Source organism: Phoca vitulina, unplaced genomic scaffold, assembly GCF_004348235.1.
Source record: "Phoca vitulina isolate PV1807 unplaced genomic scaffold, GSC_HSeal_1.0 scaffold82, whole genome shotgun sequence".
Taxonomy (NCBI): Eukaryota; Metazoa; Chordata; class Mammalia; order Carnivora; family Phocidae; genus Phoca; species Phoca vitulina.
In genome coordinates this window covers 716,296-740,749 of record NW_022589785.1, presented here as the reverse complement: position 1 = coordinate 740,749, position 24,454 = coordinate 716,296, and the positions used below count along the sequence as shown (strand labels likewise).

General features: G+C 46.5%; 1 protein-coding gene across 1 annotated transcript in view; it reads right to left on the bottom strand.

Annotated features, from left to right (window-relative positions):
* MYO18B (myosin XVIIIB) overlaps positions 1–24,454 on the bottom strand; it is a 232,537-nt gene that overhangs the window by 109,931 nt on the left and 98,152 nt on the right. Inside the window, exons 25-28 of the mRNA XM_032395173.1 lie at positions 10,733–10,852; positions 10,299–10,407; positions 6,766–6,890; positions 1,783–1,937 (exon numbers count right to left, since the gene is read on the bottom strand). Of these exons, the coding sequence (XP_032251064.1) occupies positions 1,783–1,937; positions 6,766–6,890; positions 10,299–10,407; positions 10,733–10,852 (509 nt within the window). The remainder of the gene's footprint in view (positions 1–1,782; positions 1,938–6,765; positions 6,891–10,298; positions 10,408–10,732; positions 10,853–24,454) is intronic.

Here is a 24,454-nt window from a genome sequence, read left to right as displayed (position 1 = left end):
AGCCCCATCAGAGAGCAGAAACCTTCCATATAAACCCTCAGAACAGAAGCAGAGGGGCACCTGGGCGGCTCAGTCAGTTAGGCATCTGCCTTCAGCTCAGGTCATGATCCCAGGGTCCTGGGATCGAGCCCCGCATCAGGCTCCCTGCTCAGCGGGGAGTCTGCTTCTCCCTCTCCCTCTGCCACTCACCCCTGCTCGTTCTCTCTCTTTCTCTCTCTCAAATAAATAAAATCTTTAAAAAAAAAAAAAAAGAACAGGAGCAGAACCCACAGATGAAGGCCAAGATTGTCATAGATGGCAGAAACCCCAGGGGGAGGCTGGAGTCACCACATCTTGGTTTTACAGATGGGGTCTGTAGGAGCTATTTTTTTTTAAATTTTGTTTATTTGACAGAGAGACAGAGAGACAGAGAGAGAGTACAAGTAGGCAGAGTGGCAGGCACAGGGAGAGGGAGAAGCAGGCTCCCCGCTGAGCAGGGAGCCCAACATGGGACTCGATCCCAGGACGCTGGGATCATGACCTGAACCGAAGGAAGACGCTTAACCAACTGAGCCACCCAGGTGCCCCTATAGGAGCTATTCTTCAGGAATAAGTCCAAGAACTCCTTCGGAACTCAGCCTTTCTCTGGCCCAGAGAGGCACTATCATTTGACAAGGTCACACAGGAAATGGCCAAGGTAAGACAAAGCCATTTTCCCCACCGCAAGGACAAGGTTCAGCCAGAGTCCCCAGGAAGGTGAAAAAGGAAACAGAGTCAGATATCAATAAAAGATTAAAGAAACCTCTCTTGTTTTGAGAGGGCATGCTAACAACCCCCCAAAGACTTTTTTTTCCCCCACAAGAAAAAGCCAGCTCAGAAAGGCTCCAAGTGAGAGAAACAATATTTAATTATGCAGACCAAGTTCCAAATCTATGCCACTCCCATGAAAATATAAATCAGTGTGCCACCTTTTGCACCTCTCATAACATTTTTATCCCAGACTGTCTAACTAAAAGACGCTGTATCTCATCACTTTGTCTCCTATCAAGTCTCCATTGGAGGTCATCTGACTCAAAACGGGACCCTGAACACCCCTAACTACCCTCACCAAGCAAGCTAAAGGGCTTCCGACAAAACCAGGGTGTCCACAGATAAACCAGCTCCAAGGGCTCCAAGGTTTTGCAGATGGAAGCTTCTGGGTCCCAGTCTAGGCTCTACCATTTGGGGAGCATGGGAACCAGAGTGCAGCTCCAAGAATGGCATCGTGATAATGCAAAAGGCCCCGTCCGTCCGTGCCAGAGCTGCTCACGTGATCTGAGAGTCTAAGCCCTAAATGTCAAGAGCAATGAGTAGATTTTTGGCCTCCCCATTCTGTGGTCCACAATGGGGCTAGGAATCAGACGTCAGTCCATTGGGCCTACCTCGAACTGGGGTGGTTTGACATCAGCGCTTGCTCCCCCAACCACCATGATAGGGTGTCCTTGCCCTCCATAACCAACTCTTCACTTGATAAACGGGGATGCTGAGGCCCAGAGAGGCCAAGAAAGCTCCCCGAGGTCACACGGCCGATTGGGTAACAGGAAGGAATCACTTCTTGCTGTAGACGTGGGAGAACCTTACAGGAATAAGGTACGAGGGGTGGGGAGGATATTAGGGGCCGGACAAGAGGGTTAGGCCTCGTGGATGAGGGGCCCTGACAGAAGTGAGGGGGGCTGAGGAGGACAACCTGGAGACCCCAGAAGTCCCCCGCACCAACGCAGCCCACCCCAGAACCCCGGGCGACAGGTGTGACCTGTAACTCACTTCTTCTGCTTCTTCTCAAGCTCGTGATTTCGGCTCTGCTGGTTCTCCAGCTGGAGGCGGGTGTCCTCCAGGTCACAGGTCAGATGGTGGCACTTCCTTTTCAGCTGATGGGCCATTTTCTTGGCCCCCTCGTAAGCACTCTGCAGCTCCCCGAGCTGTGGGAGTCACAGAATGAATTACCCGGCTCGGTCGCCACTTGAACGGGCTTCCTACTTTTTACTTCTAAGGCAGCTGTGCCATCCCTGAGGTGAGCATGGCGGAGAGAGAGAAGGTGCTGGAGCCGGAGAGACCCGGACTGGACCGCTTTCTGCCCGTGTCACCGTGAGGAAGCGACTTCTCTGACCCTGTCTGCTCAGTGGGGAGATGGAGGCCATTCCATCCATCTCTTGGGGTCGTGTTTAATTTGCCTCCATAATAGTCCTGCTAAGGCGCCCACAGATTCTTTACATGTCCTGCCTCAACACGACAGCACCGTGGGTCCTGTGTAATTAATAGCCCCATCTGTGGGCATCACATGTCCGAGCCATGTGGGGATTAGCCATGAAGCAGCCAAAATGGCGCATCTTGAGGATCTGCCCACGAGACAGGCTCTGAAGCTTAGGGCCATAAATGGCACTTTCGACGGGCCAAATGGCATCGACGGGCCGAATGACACAGCAATACACATAACCGTAAACACACAGAAAAGCAAAGCCTCTCGCCTCTTCCTCAAGGCAAAAAACCCTCCCAAATGTCCTAGTTTAAATCTGGGAGAGAGAACAACTCAGCACACTTGCTTTGAAGAAATGGCCTCATTAAAGAATTTCTTTAAATAAGCAAAACTCTGAGTTAATGAAGCCTGTAATTCTAAATTCAGTATTTGAAGGCAAATGGGATGTTTTCTTAGATTCTGCGGCTCAGAAAGGTTGCAGCTTTATTACTTTTTAATGCAGCATGCATAGCTCCCCCCTTCCTTGGGGGAAACTGACCCGCCTTTATAATTTGTTACTAAAGAACTCTGCTGTTTCCTTGCAGTTGGGTTTATCTACAGCTCAGATGCTTTTGAGGATCACAAAATAATGTCCATCTTAGAAGTGACCACTAAAACCATCATTGCCAGGGAGGATCCTGAGCTTCCATTGTTTATAAAACCCCATGTGACCTCACCCTGACCCCCCTCTGCAAGGTGGTCATGCAATGCTTTTCTCTTGCAGTGAGGAGATATGTATAACAGTAGGACAGGCAAATATGACCTCAATTCTCAAGGTGCTCATCACTAATGGGGGTGGGGGACCAAGAAGTAAGCAGATGTTATAATACATCATGATGAGGTTTATACTTGGGGACACAATTCAGGGGCACCCAACCAGTCTGTATCAGGGGAGACTTTCTGGAGGGAAGGACGCGTAAGCTCAGATCGTAAGGATAGTTGGAGGTATCCAGGTCGGGGAGAGAGAATATTCTAGGAAAAGGTAACAGTATGTGCAAAGGCCCAGAGGTGATGAAGACTAAGGCAGTGCAAGGGAAGAGGACAGAGAGCCCAGAAATAGACTCACTGAGATATAGACATTTGATCTTTCACAAAGGGATAAAGGTGATACAATGAGCAAAATAGTCTTTTCCACAAATGATGCTGAGACAACTGGTCAACCACATGCAAAAAAAAAAAAAAAGAATCTTCACACAGACCTTACGCCCTTCACAAAAATTAAATTAAAATGGACCACAGACCTATATGTAAAATGCAAAACTATGAAGCTCCCAGAAGATAATGTGGGTGAAAACCTACATGACCTTGGGTTTGGCAATGACTTTTTAGAAATACACCAAAGGCATGACCCATGAAAGAAAGAGTTTAGAAGGTGGACTTCATTAAAAGTTAAAAATTTCTGCCCCACAAAAGACACTATCAAGAAAATGAAAAGACAGGGGTGCCTGGGTGGCTCAGTCAGTTAAACATCAGCCTTCGGCTCAGATCATGATTCCAGGGTCCTGGGATTGAGCCCCACATTGGGGGGTCCCTGCTCAGTGGGGAGCCTGCTTCTCCCTATCCCTCCCCGCCGCCCCGCTTGTGCTTTCTCTCACTCTCTCAAATAAATAAAATCTTTAAAAAAAGAAAGAAAGAAAAGGAAAAGGCCAGCCATGGACTGGGAGAAAATTTTTGCAAAAAACATATTTGATAGAGGACTGTTATCCAAAATATACAAAGAATGTTTAAAACCCAACAAGAAAACAACTCAATTAAAAAATGGGCCAAAGACCTTAAAAGACAGCTCACCAAAGAAGAAAGACAGTGAATAAGAGTCTGAAAAGGTGCTCCACGTCATAGGGCATCAGGGAATTGTGAATTAAAACAAGACACCACCACGCACCTATGAGACTGGCCAAAATCGGGAACACAGACAACACCAAATGCTGCCAAGGACGTGAAGCAACAGGAGCTCTCAGTGCTGGTGGGGATGCAAAATGGGACAGCCACAGTGCGAGACAGTTTAGCAGTTTCTTCAAAACTAAACACACTCTTCCCATATGATCCAGCAATTGTTCTCCTTGGGATTGACCCAGAGGAGTTGAAAGTTTCTGTCCACATGAAAACCTGCACGTGGATGTTTAGTTCAGCTTTACTCAACAATTGCCAAAACATGGAAGCAACCAAGATGGTCTTCAGTAGGTGAGTGGATACACTGTGTTCCATCCAGGAAATGGAATATTATTCAGCACTCAAGAGAAATGAGCTATCAAGCCATGAAAAGATGTAGAGGCAACTTCAATGTCTATAACTAAGTGAAAGAAGCCGATCTGAAAAGGCAACAAAGCATATGATTCCAAGTATATGAAATTCTGGAAAAGGCAAAAGGATGGAGGGATGAACTGCTGAGGCAGAGAGGATTTTTAGGGTAGCAAAACTCTTCTATAAAACTATAATGGAGGATCCATGTCATTATACATTTGTCTAAACCCATGGAATGTACAACACCAAGAGTGAACCCTAATGTAAACTATAGACTTTGGGTAATAATGATGCATTAACAGAGGTTCAGCCATTGTATTGAGGGGGTCACTCCAGTGGGGGGTGTTGACGATGAGGGAGGCTATGCATGTGTATAGTCTAAGCAGGGGATGTGTAGGAAGGTACCTTCCTCTCTATTTCGCTGTGAGCTTTAAACAAGTGAGTGTGGTTGGATTCAGCATGCTAGGGCCAGTACACTCAGTTATGAGAGCTGATTCTCTTCCTAATTCCACACCCTGTACTCTCACAATGGTAAGCTGACATTGACCCCAGTGGAAACATTTACACCGTGGAAATTGGCAATTGGCAAATGCTGGACATCGGGGTGTTTATTTTTAGAGGCCCAGTTACCAACACACCACTAGCTGGAGTGTAGGCTTGTTAGATGTAGTCTAGGCGTAGTTGGAGACCATGCAAAACAGGCAAAGGCCAAACTATGCCTACATTCATCTAGAAAATGATGAATCTAGATACAAATACCTGATTTTTGTAATGTTCAGCTGCACTTTCAAGAAAGGAAGGAAAATTTCAGGATATCCAAAATGCAAAGGACACAAAACAAGAGCCATGATGGCAGATGCTGATGCTCTGGCAGCCAGGGTGGGGGAGAAGAGGAGCAGCCAAAAGATCCAGAAATATCACTAAGGATTATGGCTGTGTTTGAATGCCCTGAGAGAGACAAAGCCTTGGGACTATGGAAGGTGGGGGTTGGAGAGAAGACCCCTGCATTAAGTCAGGACCCTCAAAGTGTTGCACTTTGGAGTGAGGGGGTAGGAAAAGCTCTACCCACCAGCCTGGAAGGGGGTCAGAAATCCTGGTGCCAGGCTGGCTCTGGGTGGAGGAGAACGTATTCCCATAAGAAATCAAAACCCTAGGTCTGTGTATCAGGTGGGTTGAGAGCTTGAATTGGCACTTTGCTCATGTTGCAAAAATCTGCAGTGGAGAGAATTTTGCATAATCTCAGGGGCTGCTGTAGAAGATAGTGCAAAAATGCTCCTTCTAGAGAAAAACACCCACAAACCTATAAACATAGAACTGCCATGAAAATCAATACAAAGTTTTTTAAAATTTAAAAGTAAGAGCAATTGACACAAAAATAACTAAATTCACCATAAGAGTCAGAGGAAGGAACCATATCAACAACGGCCACCCCAGTCTCAATCAGTGGTGGAAGGATGCTCTCAGAACTGTTTGTGTCAATTGGCCACTTAAGTTTAATAGTAAAAGACTGGTTAATGATAACAATGCATCATAAAACTTTCAGAAGGAAAGGAGAATGTTTTGTGGACCATTTGTTTTGTGTGTGTGTGTGTGCAGTTTTAAGTTATTACTTTTTAAAATCAGTACTTTTTAATGGAAACAACTTGATCAAAAATCTGTCACAGAATTTTGAGACCCATTAAAACAGAAGTTTAATGAGAAAAAAAAAAAGAGTCAGAGGAAGAAAAAGGAACATTCCACCACACAGACTACCTGGGGCTCCCGTAGTGCAGGAGTAAGAGGGTTGTGTTAAAGATGAACTCACAATCAAAATTTACAAAGCACTCAAGGAAACTTGCAGTAACAACACGGTCTCAAAGAGACTGGAAGATCTCTTAGCTGCAGTGTGGCAGGTGGGTGAGGGGAGAGGCTGAAGGCAAGGAGACCAAGTAGGAGGCTGTTGCTCTGGTCTAGATGAGAGTTGGAGGTGGCAGATTAGAGGCAAAGGGGATGGATGAGATTGGACAATCCTAAGGGCATATTGCAATCATTTTACAGAGGAGAAAGATCTGAGGTCCAAGACCCAAGACTCTTTATTCCAGAGTATTCTTTCCCCGTGTACAACACCCACATGTAGACAAACTGTTTCCCATCTCCCACAGTGGAGGTGGAAAAACATGAAATGGGGGTGCCCTCCTTCTCCCTCCCCAGATTTGGCCAATACTTTGAACAGTGCTGCCAAGAACCTGACCAATCTGACACTTTGGGGACCCAGACTAGCTACAACCTCTTACCTTCTGCTCCAGCTCTTTCCTGGATGTCAGCTCTGAGTCCAACCTCTCCTCGAATTGCTGCAGACGCTTCCTGAGGAACTCGTTCTCCATCTGAGCACAGTCGAAGTGAATTTGCCATTCATCTGCTATTTAACAAAGTCGGGGGTGGGGGAACCAGGAGGAGAGGCGAGGTGAATGAGGGTGGTTCTCTCACACTTTCTTAGCTCTTTGCACACAATTTCTCAATATGGAGCTCCTGAGGCCTGACCTTGGACTTCAGGTTAAGAAATTCTGCTTTAAGTCCAAATTAAAAACAAACAAACAAACACTTCTTCCAGGCAGCCTGTCTTGACCACCTCTAGCTGTCTAAATTATTGGCTGCTCACTATTCGAAGCTCGGTTGCCTTATACAGTTTAATTTCTCTACAAGCATATACATACTTTTCTTTTTCCAAGGAAATTCCATAACCTTCTAGGTCAGGAGAGCTGTTTCAGTCATTTGTAGATCCTCAATACCCTCTAGAAGCATCCACTACACACAGAAGTTTCCCCCATACATGTTGAAACAAGTTCACCAACTAGAATCATCTTACTGGCCAACTACATTGGGTGACAGTACGTAAGCAGTGACTGCTGGCTAAATTAATTAACAAATAAATCAATGAACAATAATTAAAGGGTCTACTGAATGCATAGCAACAGAAACATTGGTCCCAAGATATCTCTATGAGATAAAAGAACAATCCCTTGATTCAGTAAAAATAGAAAAAATCACTTGCTGGTGTGATGAAAACTATATGACTGAATAGAATGGGCTAGACCAGGTTATGATATCTTTAGATTACTCTATTACAATGTCCCTTAAGGTCATGGAGCTGTGGGAAACATGTGGGCAACTGAAGATAGTGACCATCCACTTCATTCCTCTCTCCATCCATCCATCCATCCATCCATCCATCCATCTCCATCCATCTATCTCTCCATCTATCTCTCCATCTATCCATCCATCTCTCCATCCATCCATCTCTTCATCCATACATCCCTCCATCTATCCATACATCCCTCCATCTCTCCATCCACCCATCCGTCATACATTGTTCCATCTCCCATGCACTGAAATGCCCACTGAGCACACTACTGCATACCACGCACTGGGACCACTCTTCCAGCAGAATCTAGTACGGAAGACAAACATAAAAAAAGACAGCCCCAACCTAGGATGATCAGAGCTCTCATAAAGGAAGCTATGGAAATCCAGAAGAGAACCCAAACTCATAAAAACAGGAAACGTTTTTGTTCATGATTGTGTCTGAGGGACTTACTACAATGCCCGGTATATCATAAATGCTTCATAACTTTCACTGGATAGGTGGAGGGATGGATGGAAGGATAAGGTGGGTATATGGATGGATGGAAGGATGGATGGATGGATGGATGGATGGATGGATGGATGGATGGAAGGATGGATGGGTGGATGGATGGAAGGAAGGATGGATGGATGGATGGATGGAAAGTTGGGTACATGGATGGATGGAAGGAAGGTGGATGAATGCTTACATAGATGGTAGGACTGAAGTCTTAGAGGAGGTGACCCCAAGAGGAATTCCCACATAACAAACCCAAAGAGGATGATAAAATTGTAAGGAGTTAGAGCTTGTTCAAGTTTCCACCAAGATAAATCATATTGTGGCAGAAAAAGGATCCTGTCTCCCCACCAGGAAAAAAAAAAAAAAAAAAACCTCAAATAGCAAGCATCTACAAAAGGAAGAGAAAGCAGAAAGCATTTGTGCAGCTTTACACGTATTCTGCACTATGATGTGCCACACAGCAAGGGGTAGGAGTGGTTAGCATGAGCAGATGAGGAAACCGTTCTCCGTTCTTCGAGGCTGATTTCCACCTCCAATGTCCCTCCCCGGGGTGGGGGGCAGTCTTAATCCATACATATAATTCAGCCCTTCATTATCCATTTTTCCTGGATTTATCTGACCTCCCCATGTCTACTGCAAATTTCTGGAATGCAGGGCCCAACAGTGCTGGCTGCATACCATAAAAGGTCCTCTCCAAACACTTAACCATGCATGGTGGAAAAACAGCCAGGTTTTTAATAATTGATACTCCAGCTTGAGCCATCGAGGAGGTCGTGGTGGCCTTGCTGTGGTGTGATTAAAGTGTTTTATGGCTCCTTTCAACTTTCCTATATTTTAGAAATTTTCTGTAATGAGTATGTATTGCTTTCATAATGGAAAACAAAATATTTGTGGATTTGGCTTCCTGGAATGAGCATCCAGGGCTGAGAGCCTATCTAGCATTGTGACTAATAGTGCTCAGGAGCTAAGCACACCTCCCCGCTCCCTTTCAGCTCCCAGCTCTTCCCAGAGAGAAACAAACTGGGCCATCAATTACATCAGGATGGAACTGGGACCCACGGTCCCTGGGGAAGCTGGGCTGTCCCACCCCCCCGGGTCTGGGTGAACCCATTTCCCCCTTGCTGCCTCTACCTTCCTTCGTTGGGTGCCGCGTCCCAGAGAATCCCAAGCTCCCCTGGTGAATGCCCGCCCTGGGGGTAGCCAGGATGAGGGGAAGCAAGAGCAGAGCAAAAAGCCAATGCACTTTGCCTCTTCACCGCCTCCTGACTTCCATTTCTTTGAGTGTCCCTGACGTTTCTAGGGCACGAATCCCCTGGGGGCACCGAAGGAACCATGTCAACGTTGTACAAAAGCTGACAGACGCTCTGGACATTCTTCTCACCTGACTCACTTAGGCTGGGGAGAGGAGTTGACAGAGATGTCACCATGCAGCTGGAACCTATGAGATGTGGGTCTCCAGGCAACTGTGTGAGCTGGGCATCACCGGAAAGCCCCAGCTCTCTGGAGCGTACCTATCGCTGAGCGACTCAGGGGCCTCGCCTTCTCTCCAGTAACTACTGAGTGCCGGACACCACTTTTAAATGGGGACGGTAGTAGTCTCTGCTCCAGAGTTTACGAACCCAGATAACGACCCCGCTATTACTACTATTAGGAGTAACAGTAAGGTTGCCGTGAACATGGCTAAACACTTCCCATCAATCACCTCTGACAACATCCATTCCAAAGATGAGCAAACTGAGGCACACATTTCTTGGCCCAAAGCCACCCACCTGGTAAGAGACGGAGTCTAGATTCAAACCCAGCAATGCAATTTCATCGATTCTGCTTTTAAATAGTGAAATGCCTTGCTCAAAATTTATATGAAAAATATTCATATAATTATAAAGGTGCCTTGCCCCAGAGCCTTTTTTTTTTTTAATCATTCTTTGCGTTCTTACTAAAGTGTACCTGTCATGTTGATAATTTGCTATTCGGACTACTGTTGGGTTCTCTGCTCCATGTCTGCATTAGATCGGAAGCTCTGGGAGGGAAGGGCTGTGCCCGTGTGCTCTGCCGAAGTGTCAGCCGTTAAATCAGTGTCTAGAGCATAGTAAGGGCTCAGTGTATATGAATGAATGAATGAATGAATGAATGGAACAAAAGGCATTTTCCACCCACGTCTAACTGCAAGAGTCCCAATCTGCTCACCTCCTCCAGTGTGGCTCCTTTCCAAGTCATTCAACTGAATTTTCTGCTGGGCTTCTTCCAACTGCTTCTGCACTTCTCCCAAATTCTTCTGGACTTGCTCATACTTGCTCTGGAAGAAAGGCCTTGACGTGTCAAGCTGGAGCTTGATAGAGCCTGGGCCTCACCGTCCACCCCCTCCGCCCCATGGTGCCCCCAGAGCCAGGGACTGTCTAGCCCTTGCATGGTGCTCATTCAGGGCACCTCCAAGGCCAAGCCTTAGGAAGACCCAAATGTCCTCCAGGACCTTGAACATGGGAGTCTGTAAACCAGCGCATCTTGCTTAGGCTTACTGCTCCCACATGCGAGCAGATGGGGAGGGGGGCAGGCCCAACCACTCCCAGCCACCCTGCTCAGCCAAAGCCACACACCCCCGCAACCCCCTGGGGACCACTCACCTTCAGCTCCTGGACCTCCCGGAAGGCGCGTAGCCGCTCTGCCCGCTCACTCTCCAGCACCTGGCAGGCCACGTCCCCTTTGAAGTGCTCGTCGGCGAGCTCTGTGGTCAACTCAGCAATCTGGAATTACAATCTGGAGTTACAACAGGGTCACTCGTGGGGGGCCGCCAACCCTTCTCCCCCCAGGCTCCCTCCACAGGACCACCCGTGGACAAATCATCAGCTCTCAGTGTGATGAGGTGGTTAAGAGCGTGGATGTCAGATTTTTACTGGTCTTGATGTGCTAGAATTCTTGGCCCATCACTCACCAGCTGTGTGACTGTGAACCCGGCAGGATGCCCACCTGATCCTTAGTTTTCTCAACTTTAGAGGGTAGGGGATAACTTAATAGAATTGTTTTGAGAATTAAAGGAGATCATCCACATAAAGCTTAGCACAGGGCTGGCACAGAGTAAGTACTCAATTTAGAAAGTTGTTCTAGCATATGATACTTTATGTGGAAAATCCCAAAGACTCCACCCCAAAACTGCTAGAACTCATACAGGAATTCAGTAAAGTGGCAGGATATAAAATCAATGCACAGAAGTCAGTGGCATTCCTATACACCAACAACAAGTCAGAAGAAAGAGAAATTAAGGAGTCGATCCCATTTACAATTGCACCCAAAACCATAAGATACCTAGGAATAAATCTAACCAAAGAGGCAAAGGATCTGTACTCAGAAAACTATAAAATACTCATGAAAGAAATTGAGGAAGACACAAAGAAATGGAAAAACGTTCCATGCTCATGGACTGGAAGAACAAATATTGTGAAGATGTCAATCCTACCTAGAGCAATCTACACATTCAATGCAATCCCCATCAAAATACCATCCACTTTCTTCAAAGAAATGGAACAAATAATCCTAAAATTTGTATGGAACCAGAAAAGACCCCGCATAGCCAGAGGAATGTTGAAAAAGAGAAGCAAAGCTGGCGGCATCACAATTCCGGACTTCCAGCTCTACTACAAAGCTGTCATCATCAAGACAGTATGGTACTGGCACAAAAACAGACACATCGATCAATGGAACAGAATAGAGAGCCCAGAAATGGACCCTCAACTCTATGGTCAACTCATCTTTGACAAAGCAGGAAAGAATGTCCAATGGAAAAAAGACAGTCTCTTCAACAAATGGTGTTGGGAAAATTGGACAGCCACATGCAGAAGAATGAAACTGGACCATTTCCTTACACCACACACAAAAATAGACTCCAAATGGTTGAAAGACCTCAATGTGAGACAGGAGTCCATCAAAATCCTAAAGGAGAACACAGGCAGCAACCTCTTCGACCTCAGCCACAGCAACTTCTTCCTAGAAACATCGCCAAAGGCAAGGGAAGCAAGGGCAAAAATGAACTATTGGGACTTCATCAAGATAAAAAGCTTTTGCAAAGCAAAGGAAACAGTCAACAAAACCAAAAGACAACTGACAGAATGGGAGAAGATATTTGCAAATGACATATCAGATAAAGGGCTAGTATCCAAAATCTATAAAGAACTCATCAAACTCAACACCAAAAGAACAAAGAATCCAATCAAGAAATGGGCAGAAGACATGAACAGACATTTTTCCAAAGAAGACATCCAAACGGCCAACAGACACATGAAAAAGTGTTCAATATCGCTCGGCATCAGGGAAATCCAAATCAAAACCTCAATGAGATACCACCTCACACCAGTCAGAATGGCTAAAATTAACAAGTCAGGAAATGACAGATGTTGGCGGGGATGCGGAGAAAGGGGAACCCTCCTACACTGTTGGTGGGAATGCAAGCTGGTGCAGCCACTCTGGAAAACAGTATGGAGGTTCCTCAAAAAGTTGAAAATAGAGCTACCATATGATCCAGCAATTGCACTCCTGGGTATTTACCCCAAAGATACAAAAGTAGGGACCCGAAAGGGTACGTGCACCCCGATGTTTATAGCAGCAATGTCCACAATAGCCAAACTGTGGAAAGAGCCAAGATGTCCATCAACAGATGAATGGATAAAGAAGATGTGGTATATGTATACAATGGAATATTATGCAGCCATCAAAAGGAATGAGATCTTGCCATTTGCAATGACGTGGATGGAACTGGAGGGTATTATGCTGAGCGAAATAAGTCAAACAGAGAAAGACATGTATCATATGACCTCACTGATATGAGGAATTCTTAATCTCAGGAAACAAACTGAGGGTTGCTGGAGTGGGGGGTGGGGTGGGAGGGATGGGGTGACTGGGTGATGGACACTGGGGAGGGTATGTGTTCTGGTAAGCGCTGTGAATTGTGCAAGACTGTTGAATCTCAGATCTGTACCTCTGAAACAAATAATGCAATATATGTTAAGAAAGAAAAAAAGAAGAAGAAGAATGTAGCAGGAGGGGAAGAATGAAGGGGGGGAAATCGGAGGGGGAGAAGAACCATGAGAGACGATGGACTCTGAAAAACAAACTGAGGGTCCTAGAGGGGAGGGGGGTGGGAGGATGGGTTAGCCTGGTGATGGGTATTGAGGAGGGCACGTTCTGCATGGAGCACTGGGTGTTATGCACAAACAATGAATCATGGAACACTATATCTAAAACTAATGATGTAATGTATGGGGATTAACATAACAATAAAAAAAATAAAAAAAGAAAAAGAAAGTTGTTCTAGCAGAAACTCTCCTTACCTAAGCGAGCCATTTTGCTCCCAGCAGGCTCCCCTCAGTAAGACACACAGGTGCCCACCACATAGGAATGCCCTCAGCTAGAAAACCTCTCTGTGGGGGCGCCTGGGTGGCTCAGTTGGTTGAGCATCTGCCTTTGGCTCAGGTCATGATCCTGGAGTTCCAGGATCGAGCCCTGCATCGGGCTCCCTGCTCAGCGGGAAGCCTGCTTCTCCCTCTCCCCCTCCCCCTGCTTGTGTTCCCTCTCTCGCTGTCTCGCTCTCGGTCAAATAAATAAAATCTTTAAAAAAGAAAAACTCTTAAAATTCTAATTCAAATACATTTATTTTTCAAATAGTTGCAGGTGCAAAAACTATGGGAAAAAAACAATAAAAAATTAGGCTTCTGTAATCAAACTACTTTGCCATTTGTTCTGCTTTAATGAGATCAAAAGTGGAAATCACGTAGTCATGCATTAGGGGTATGGTTTAAGAAAGGAAGAAGTGGGTCTGGAGTCAGGTGCTCACACTCTACGGGCTGTGGTCCTACCTCAGAAATACAGTGAGTTAAGGCAGTCCTGTTTCGAGGCAAAAAATAAAAACACCTCTCTTTTAATGAATTCCCACTTGCACTGACTTTTTTATCCCCATCAACAACCAACTACAGATACCAGATGGGTCAAGGCTTCTGGGCTGTAATTTTTCCAAAGTGCAGCCTTCCAGGTTCAAGGATATGCCAAAGCAAGTGAGGAGAGAAACAGATATACGTGGACTGTTTATGACTAAGAGGCTCAGAAATGACCTGACACAGAAGGGTCGTTCGGGAAACGGAGCCTCCCTCCGTGGAGGGCAGTGGTTAAGATACAGGGAAGGAAAAGAAAAAAAAAAAAAAAATAGAAGGTACAGAGTTCAAGTCCAAACACAACCACTAACATATTCTGTGACCTTGGACGAATCTCTTCCTTTCTGGGGCTGTGGTCGCCTGAGCTGTAAAATGTACTGCATCGGGGAACGTCTATTGTCCTTCTGGCATTCCCATCTCATGCCATAGATGTTGTGCATGAAGATGCCTAAACACTTCCCTTTCCCATCAGACCCAGTGCGTGGTACTGAGAAGCGACTGGGGAGTGTTGTCACAGACGCTAAGTGGTCCTTCCAGCATGGAATCCAGCTGTCCTCCCGAGCTGGTCACAGGCGGTCTCAAAAATCATTCCTCTGCCCCATGAAGAAGGAGGATGAAGATCTATACATTTTGATGTGATAAAAAAAAAAAGTCCCCAAGATATATTGCCAACAGGGCAGGGGGAAAAAAGCAAAGTTGCAGAATAGAATGTCTGGCATGTTCCCATTTTTGTTTTGTTTGTACTTGCACAGAAAAAGGCACTCCCAGACTGTTAATAGGGATTTTTTTTTTTCCTAGAAGGGTGGGCTCACAGGGGATTCCAATTTCCTTGTGATGCATTTCTGTACTGTTGATTTTTTAACCACTTTTGTCATCGGCAAAACACAAAACCAAATAAATATCTTTTAAAAACAGACCCCCAAAATTGAGCTACAAAAACAAGGGTTGTTGCTCTAGAACATTCTATGCCGCCCACATTTTTTTTGCCCCTCCTCCAGCCCACTGGCTACCCATCTTGGTGAACACACCAGTGAGGGCTCAGACCGAAATGCGCATTTCAATTGAAACAGGGAAAAACAGGAGGCTTAGGGGGGAGCATTCCAAAGTCACATAGCAAGTGAGTGACAGAACTGGGACTTGAACCCAGATGCCTCCTGTCCAGGTAACGGTCGCCACTTCACAAACCAGGGGCTCTCTCTCCCAGGGCGGTCCTGGCGGTCTCTGGGGTGGCGCTTCCTGTTGCTGTTCCTTATGCTGGTACCTTTAATGTGCTCTGGGGAAACACTTTTGCAGTCCCCTGGGATGGTCGTTAAAATGTGGAGCCCAGGATTCCCAGAATGCCCACACCACCGTAATCTTCGGTGGGACCCAGGGATCTGAATTTCAACACACTCCATGGTTATTCATAAGCACAACCAAGTTTAAGAATTACTGCCCTAGAAATTGCCAGAATCTCTTCCTAATCTTGGCTTCCCGCTTGGCTTGAGATGGGTTAGACTGGCTTACTTATAGGTACACAGCAACACTGCCTCTGGGGAAATGATCATTTGCGGTGGGCATGAATACGGGCTAGAGCAATCCAGGGATGCCCCAGATCACGCCCCTCACCCCCCGCCTCCCCATCCCCGAGATCAGCAGGATTGTGTTCTCCCTGCCTTAGCCAATTAGTGTGAAATTTAATCTGTGCTAATCAGCCTGAGCAAAGGGAGCACAAAATTAATTTAATGCATTAATTTTGAGTTCTACACAACCCAAGTCTAGAGCCCAAAGGATAATTAATGCTTTCAAATTAGGGACATGACAGATGCTTTTCACAGAGACAAGTAGCCCCCGATCTGTCCCTGTCCCCACCAACCCCTCTCCCTTCCTACATTTCGGGGCCCACGGGCTTTATCCATAGAGGTGAGGGGTGGGCACCATGCCCAGAGCTATTAGGTGAATATAAAACGAAAACCAATTTAACGAGAGGAGAGCCTGGTTGGCAAACCCAGAAGGATCCTTGCAGATTACTCAAGGACCAATTAACTAGAAATTATTCCGAAAACCTCCCTAGATCCACCACCTAAGCCAAATCATCAGAAATTCTCTTTCTCCTTAGGGACAATGACTCCAAAGATCTGTCAAAGAGAAGGGGATAGAAATGAATGAATTTGCGGTACATTTTGCATGGAGTCAAATAGAAATAATATCTATCCTGCTCACTGGCATCATTTGCAGTTTGAGAGAAACAGTGAGTAACAAGTAATGTTGATGGACATTAAATGCTGAGCACACATGGGACCCTCTGGGCTGTCACTGTCACTTGTCATTCATTACGTGAGCACCAACTGTGTGCGAGGCCCTGCCTCCAAGGATCCCCCTGCTGAGCTGGGGAGATAAAACCACATGTAGGGCACCCATGTGTCTTAGCTCAACCTTGTCCTTGGCTCTTATATTCAAGAGCTCTCAAAACTCCCCAAATGATCTTATCTACAGAGAGCAAGCAGTAGCCTTTCATGGTCTTCCCAGTACGTTTCAATTTGACGAAAAGAATTGGTTCATTATAAGCCCTTGCAGAAGAAAAAGCTCACTGAATGCTGGGGAGAGACATTTTTGTCATTCCCTGTTCACAGAACAGAAAACTGAGGCATTGAGTCGTGAAATGATTTTGTTCAAGGTCACGGTGGATAGGTCCTACGGGGAGTCCAGCTCGGACAGCCTGAATCCCAGGTCCTGACTCATAATTACAGCGCCGTCCTGTCCCCACGTCCACCATCTGACTCCATCTCCCACCCCAGGCCCCTGGGGGTCAGCAGTGCACCTGGGAGCAGACCTGGAAGTAATGGGTGGGGGACGGGGAGTGAAAGAGCCAGATGCATGGGGCTCAAAGGCAAGATGAACAACAACCTGCGGGGCCATGCCCAAAGGGAGCTTTATGGACCCCTGGTGGAAGGGAAGCCCCATCCTTGCAACCTGGGTGATTAAGAGAGAAAATGGAAAATAAAATCAGAAAAAGGGGGGGTGTATGAATCAATAGGCAAAGGGTGTGTCCGACTGCAGAGCCGGTTGGCTGGTATGCTGTTTGCTTGTCAAGGAGATTAAGCCATGGCTTCAATCTCACGGCATCTGCCCTCAGAGCTGTCTCGGTCATTAGGGGAAATTCAGAACAATTCTCTAGCTTAGTGGTGGGCTCCAGGGTTCCCCAGAGACTCATTCTGGGCACCAGTTCAAGCACCACCCTGTGTATTTCTCTCCCAGCACCTGCTACTAAGTGATGGTTAATTGTTACCTTAATCGTCACTACTCAGAAAGTGCTCACCCACGGGCCTGGCAGAGGGTAACACACAGAACCTTCTGAGAAACACGGAGAGGTAGGTACTGAGGCACCAGGGTGCCGACGCCCAGCCAGCCAGCGGCAGAGCTCGATGTGAACCGAGGCAGCCTGGCTCCAGAGACCGTCAAAATGCCTCTTGGGGGCTCAAAGAATGCATAATAATGTATGCGAGAGCCAAGGAGGAAGGGAGAATTGACAGCCTCTGGCGTGTCAGTGGGAACGGGCCACAGGGCCACGTTGGGAGCAATGTCATGCCTCAGAGCAGGACACATGGGGATGACACCTCACCGACTGGCCTTGGGGGGAGAGGGGCTTCCATGAGCTTTGGAAGGGGTCTTCGAAGTGCCATAGCACCCCCCTAAAGAGGAAATAACCCCTCGGATGCTGGCCCCCACATATCCCATCTTGAAAATGTGTTTTGGTCCAGCCGCCCCCCTTTCAGGATAGCATTCAAACCTCTACCAAGATGCTCCCAGCTCCTGTGATCTGGGCCAGCTTCAGGGACTGACCCCACTCCATAACCTCCCCGTGCACATGAGACCCTCCAACCACCAGGACTGCAGGGGCCAGCCCAGGTCCCCGCCCTCTGTCCCTGTTCTTGCTGTGCCCTCCACCTGGAATGTCTCCTTAAGTCACCTGGCCGGCTCCAGCTCAGCTAAGGATGAGCCACTCCCTGACCTGATTCCCAGTCCAAGGAACTGTTGCTCATCTCTCACTGCCTGTTTGGAGTCAGCCCGGACCCAGGGTCAAAGCCCAGTGCTGCTACTCACCAGCTGTGTGATATTGAACAAATCACTTCCCCTCTCTGGGTCCTCACTGTCCCCCTCTAGAGCACAGGGGTACTAATCATACCTTCCTGGCAGTTTGATGGGAAGGTAAAATGAGACAAAGCAGGTAAAGGGGATGCGTCGCGACACCCGGCACAAACACGTTGCTCATTAAATAGTACTTTAATTACTCAATCCAACGTGATTTCATTTCTTCCTTTCGTTGGCATTGAGTGCTTTGAGGGGTACAGAAAGAGCTAAGATGCAATCACATATATGTTAGTGGTGGTGGTGATGTGTGAAGACGTGCTGTGTATGAGACTTTATATGCAGCCTTCATACCACCCTGTGGAGAAGAGTATGGAGGGTGCCTGGGTGGCTCAGTCATTAAGCGTCTGCCTTCGGCTCAGGTCATGGTCCCAGGGTCCTGGGATCGAGTCCCACATCAGGCTCCCTGCTCGGCGGGAAGCCTGCTTCTCCCTCTCCCACTCCCCTGCTTGTGTCCCTGCTCTCTCTGTCAAATAAATAAATAAAATCTTTAAAAAAAAAAAAAGAGTATGGAACCATCACGGTCACCATGTCCCTATTAATGACACGGAAGCTCAGACACTGGAAGAACTGGCCCACCGTCCTGTGGCAGCGAGGGCCCAAGCCAGCCGCCCTGATCCACCCTCTGCTCCCGCACCAGACACACCAGGTCAGGTCAACATATCCATCCCTTAACTCGTCCAGTTCCACTAGCTTTTTCATCTGCATTACAAAATAGGCAGAGAAGACATGATGGCCCCATTTTTATATGGAGAAACTGAGGCATGCAGAACATTCCAGCTGTGCACTCCTTTGTGGGGTCTTAGCTAAGTCCACGGTGGTCATCTGTGACTATGCCCACACTTTGGCCACAGAACCTCGGCAGCTAGCTTTCTGCTGGAAGTACACTCTCCCCAGCATGTCCCAGAAGCTAAGGCTCAAGAGACCCTAATATCCCGAGGCACCCAGGCTGTCCTACTCTCCTGGAGATGACAGAGCCGCCACATCCAGTCCCCAGAGGCACAGTGCTGTGCAGGGAACTAAGAGTCAGAAGACTGAGTCTAGTATATGATCTAGACTCAGTCACCACTTGACCACATCACCCCTGGCAAGTTACTTCCCTTCCCTCCTAGAGATAAGCTCCTGCTGGCCACGCTCGTGACTAGCCAGGGCCAAACTCCCCAGCTCTTTGCAAATACACTTTCCAACCTAAACCGTGTCCTGCTGGATCCCAGTGGATTCTCTCTCAGCCATTCCTTACCAAAAAAACGAAACTTTTCAAGCTAATGAGACCAGACATCCAGAGGACTGTCTTTTGCTATAAATAAAGTCTTCGGGAAAACCCAGAAGATATTCCAGAGAGGGAAGAAAACACCCCATTCTCATTTTTCTCCATGTGCTTCCACAGCCTTATAGGAAATCCCTATAAGAAGAGAGACCTGCTTTCCGGTGAAAATAAAAAACTCCACTTTGCATCCAGGCAGATTTTGCACGCTTGAAGAATATTTATAGCCAGCTTCCTGGAGGCGTCTCATCTCTTCTGCTCCTTCGCAAATGAAGCACTTAAATCATTTTGCAATAATGTTGTCTTTTTAATAAGCCTAGTCAAATGGAGTTTCCACTGATGAGGCACAACATGTTTTAGCAACATTTCTATCAATTGTTTCCCCCCTCCTACAGAGACAAGTGGGTGGGGTGCAGAGGCTGTGAAAGGGGCTAGGGGTGTCTTCATGATACATGGCCCGAAGGACTGTCTGCCTCCCAGCTGTCAACAGAAACTCTTCTAAGAAAGTAGAACCGAATGAAAGGAGAAACCGCATACCTTCTACCTGTTCCTTAACGTGTGGTTCCCAGACCAGCAGGTTCCGTATCACCTGACAGCTCAGGAGAAATTCTGAACCTCCGGGGCCTCCCCACACCTACTGACTCAGAATCTCTAGGGCTGGGGAGCAGCACACTCTATTCTAACACATCCTCCAGGGGATTGCGACACACTTTCGAGTATGAGAACCACTGCTCTTACATGGCATTACTCTGCATCGGATTCACCTCCGGGCTCGTTAAAAAGAAACAATGAAGGTTGCCCCTCTCCCAAGATTCCTTCCTGGGTCAAATCCTCAGGAGATGGGATGGGGAAGCTACATGGTATATGGCTCCCTCCAGGTGATTCGGATGCTCTATAACGTATAAAAGCAACTGGTAAAAAGAAAAAAAAAAGAAAAATCAAAGTAGCTTTTTTGGTGGAGGGGAAAGAATTAAAGACCTTTCTTCAAATAAAATCTTACTTGGGCCCCAGGTTGCTACATTTCACCAAATCTCAGCAGCCTCTGATGATAAGATGATCCATTATGGAACATAAGAAAAGAAAGTGCTACTAATTTTTAGTGTAAGATGCCAGTGATTGTCAAGATGCATCACAATTACAGAGATGCAGACAGGTGGGAAATAGTGTGCATCTGGGAATCAGTAAAATACAGAATGAAACCAAAGAAGTCTATCTATTGCCATTGATATAGGTTTGGGAGTTCTGGAGTCCTTTGACCTCTTCTTAGTGCTCTGGCAGGTCTGAAGAGACTCGGGACTTCAAAAAATAAATCTTCCAATTACTGCATCCAAAAGGGCAAGCCACAGAGGAGAGGAAGAGACCTGTGCCACATATACCCAACAACTGAACTTATATCCACAGTATATAAAGAGTTGTTACAGATCAATAAGAAAAGCAGTAGAAAATGGCCAAAAGGCTTGAAAGACCTCTTTGACCAAAGAGGATAACAAATAGCCAAACACATGTGAAAAGGCACAAATTAAAATCACCATGTGGGATTAACGCACGCCCAACAAAATCGTTAAATGGAAAGGACAATACCACGTGCTGGTAAGGGTGTGGAGCAACTGGAATGCTCACCCACTGCTGTGGGAGGGTCAACTGATACATAAAGTTGAGTGAAGTATTTGACGGTATCAATTAAAACCCAATATAGAAAGAACTTAAAACCTAGCAATTCCATTCTGAGTGCATTCCTTTTTTTTTAGTTAACATATATTATTTGTTTCAGGGGTACAGGTCTGTGATTCATCAGTCTTACAGAATTCTCAGCGCTCACCATAGCACATACCCTCCCCAGTGTCCATCACCCAGCCACCCCGAGTGCATTCCTAATAGAAAGTGTATGGTATGTGCACCAAAACACAGGTGGAAGGATGTTCACAGCAGGCTTATTCATGACAGTTCAAAGCCAGAAACAACCAAATGCTCATTTAGAGTAGAATGGATCAATAGTGCTCCATATACATGATGGCATAGTATACAGCAGTTGACAATGAACAAGCCACAACCACCCACATCATGGATGATTGTCACAAACAATGTCACATGAAAGAAACCACACAAATAGCTACACACATTTGACTGCATCTAGGAAAAGTTCAAAAATAGGAAAAAAAAAAAAAAACCTAATCTATATTGCTAGAAGTCTGTTTTGTGGTTATCCTTGGAGGGTAGTGGCTGAAAGGGCCACGAGGGGGGCTTTGGAAGGAGCTGGGAATGTTCTGTGTCTCCATACGGGTGTTGATTGCTTTGGTGTGTTCAATTTGTGAAAATTCATTGAGCTGTATACTTACGAGGTGTGCACTTTTTTGTATGTTGGACCTTAATATAAAAAGAAGGAAGAAGAAGGGGTGGGGAGAGAACCCGGGTAGAAGGAAGAAGAAACCATAACACTCAGTCCACCTAAATGTGATTCCTGAATAAAGCTCTGCTTTGCCTACTAGTTGAATTTTTTAGGGAATTGATATCATGCCCTTGCCTTGCAGTTCAAGACGATGTCTGCAAAAGCATTCCTATAGATCCCCTCTTCTATTTACTATACACACATTACTGAGGTTGTACTTTGCCAGGTTACTTAGTGCCCCTTTTCATGTGGACTCCTACAAGAAACTTCTCTAATATCTCAATACCAGAGAAAATTAGTATTATCTCAAGCAACAGGTGTGTGTGTGTGTGTGTGTGTGTGTGTGTGCACGTGCATGTGCATGCATGAGTGTGTTTAACCTGGGGACAACATGTCTTTGGAATATCTTGCTTCCCTCTTTGCTTTGGTTGCTAGGAAGCTCAGTGTCAACATTTCAGTTTACCTCTCACGGCTCCATTCACCCATCCGGTGCCTTTTCTGTGCCAGGGGCTGGGCCACTGTGATGAGCAAAGACACACCCCTGCCCTTAGGGCCTCGCCCTCTAGCTGGGACACAGGCACACCAGGGCGGGGTTAGGACACACCCATCAGTGCAGTGACAGGAAGCACAAGGAAGCACAAGGCCCAGTGACAGGAAGCACAAGGATGGGCCCGACCCATCCTTAACGAAGCTAAGGGTTACAAACTGTTAACAGAGGCTTCTTGGAAGAAGTACCACCTAAACTGGGTGAAAAGGGATGACCAGGCATTAATCAGGTGAGAACGGTGGCAGGCACAGCCCATGCAAAGTCTGTGAAGTGAGAGTGAGTCTAAGGCTCACGGTAAATTTCTATTTCCTAAGTCTTCCTCTGGTCTGATATGCTCTTCAACTCTTATTTTCCATTGCTCTGACTTTCTTAGCTTTTTAAATTTTATCTTATTTTTACCAGGCCCTGTACGTCTTTTCATAACCATGTACAATACAGAGACACAAAGAACCTGAGTAGAATATTCTGTGGGTGCTGACACTTTGAATGCTTGGTTCGGGTCTCAGAAGCCCGGCCCCCTCCCTTCCTTCTCCCAGTGCTGTGTAAGCTGTAGCGCTAGATGCTAATGATGTTCACCTCATTACTCTCTCCAGTCTCCCCTGGCAGCTGAGGCACCCCAAGTCCCCAAGTCTGACTTGACAGTTGGTGATGAATTACTGTATCAAATGTCAGCTCAGTGGGAAGGAGTTTCTACGGGGAAGTCACCGATATTCCCAACCCACGCACAGCTCTCTGATTTCTCGCTTCTATTGCTCTACCATTGCTATGTCCTGCAAGACAGGTCAGGCTGCATGCTCTCTAGAGACTTGAATGAGACTGGGGGATGGGGGGGGGCGGTACTTGAGTGTTATTTCCTTTCCTCTTTACAGTATTTTCCCCAAGAGGGCATAGACCCATGGTGAAGCCTTTCCGCCAGCCTCACCTAACTCTATGTGCTGTGACTGTCCCTTCCAGGAGTCACTGCCTCTTCCTTGTCCATGGGAGTTGGACAGAGAACCTCTGGTGGGGAGAGTGGACACAACTATAAGGGGAATGAGAAGGGGTGGAAAAGAGATAGCCCCCACCCCAAACTTCATTCCATGTCCCCACATGAGCCAACCAGGCTCAGCTTGGGCTGTCAACAGAGGAAGGAGAATTTGTTCTGTTGGCTTGATCATGAACTCAATTATAGCCACCACTACCCTCATATAAAACCAAGCAATATTACTGGTAATAATAGCACCATGGGCTCACAGGTGTGGAAAGCTCCAGTTTTGCTCTAAACTGACAAATATTATCCCATGTTGCCTCAGGACCTTTGCACTTGCCACTTCTACTCTTTTTCCCCAGATCTGCACATAGATGGCGACGCCAAATGATTCACCACTAGACAAACATCTCAATTCATGGAAGCCTTCCTGGACCACTTAGGCAAAAAATGGCCCCCCGCCCCCGACTGTCACCTCCCTCTGCTTAATATCTATAGCACTTGACCATCCAAAAGTAGTTTGCTTGTTTATTTACTTGTGGTCTGTCTCCCTTGATTGGCCTGGGGACCTTGTGAGGACAGGGATTTTGCCTTCTCCCTAGCTGGATTCGAGGTGGCCAGCTGAATGCCTGGTACATGGGAGGTGCTCATCTGTATTTATTGACTGGGTGAATAACTGGGCTTCCTTTGAGCTTCAGCAGGACCCTGTGAGCTACCCAGGGCTCTGAATGACAGCTGGGACTAAGGATGAGATGGGCACAGCACTCACCCTGGGCGCAAAATTTCAGGGAGTGCCAAGAAACTCAGAAACCAAGATAAATAACATTCTAATGAAATATTTAAGAAAGTCAAAATTAATGCCAAAAATCCACGATGAATAAAACATCAAAAATTTAAATAAAGACAGGATCCCACTGTGCCGATTGCCTTACTTGCCTCACCTTAATCCTGGCCCACCAGTCCTGCGTTTATTTGAAATTTTGATATTTGGCTCATCATGGATTTTTTTTTTGCATCAATTTACATTTTAAAAGATCCTGCATTGAAATATGATTTATCTTGCTGAGTTTTGGGCACCCCTTTAAATTTCATGCCCTACGCGAGTGACTTACTAGAGTCCCAGCCCTGAAAAACTA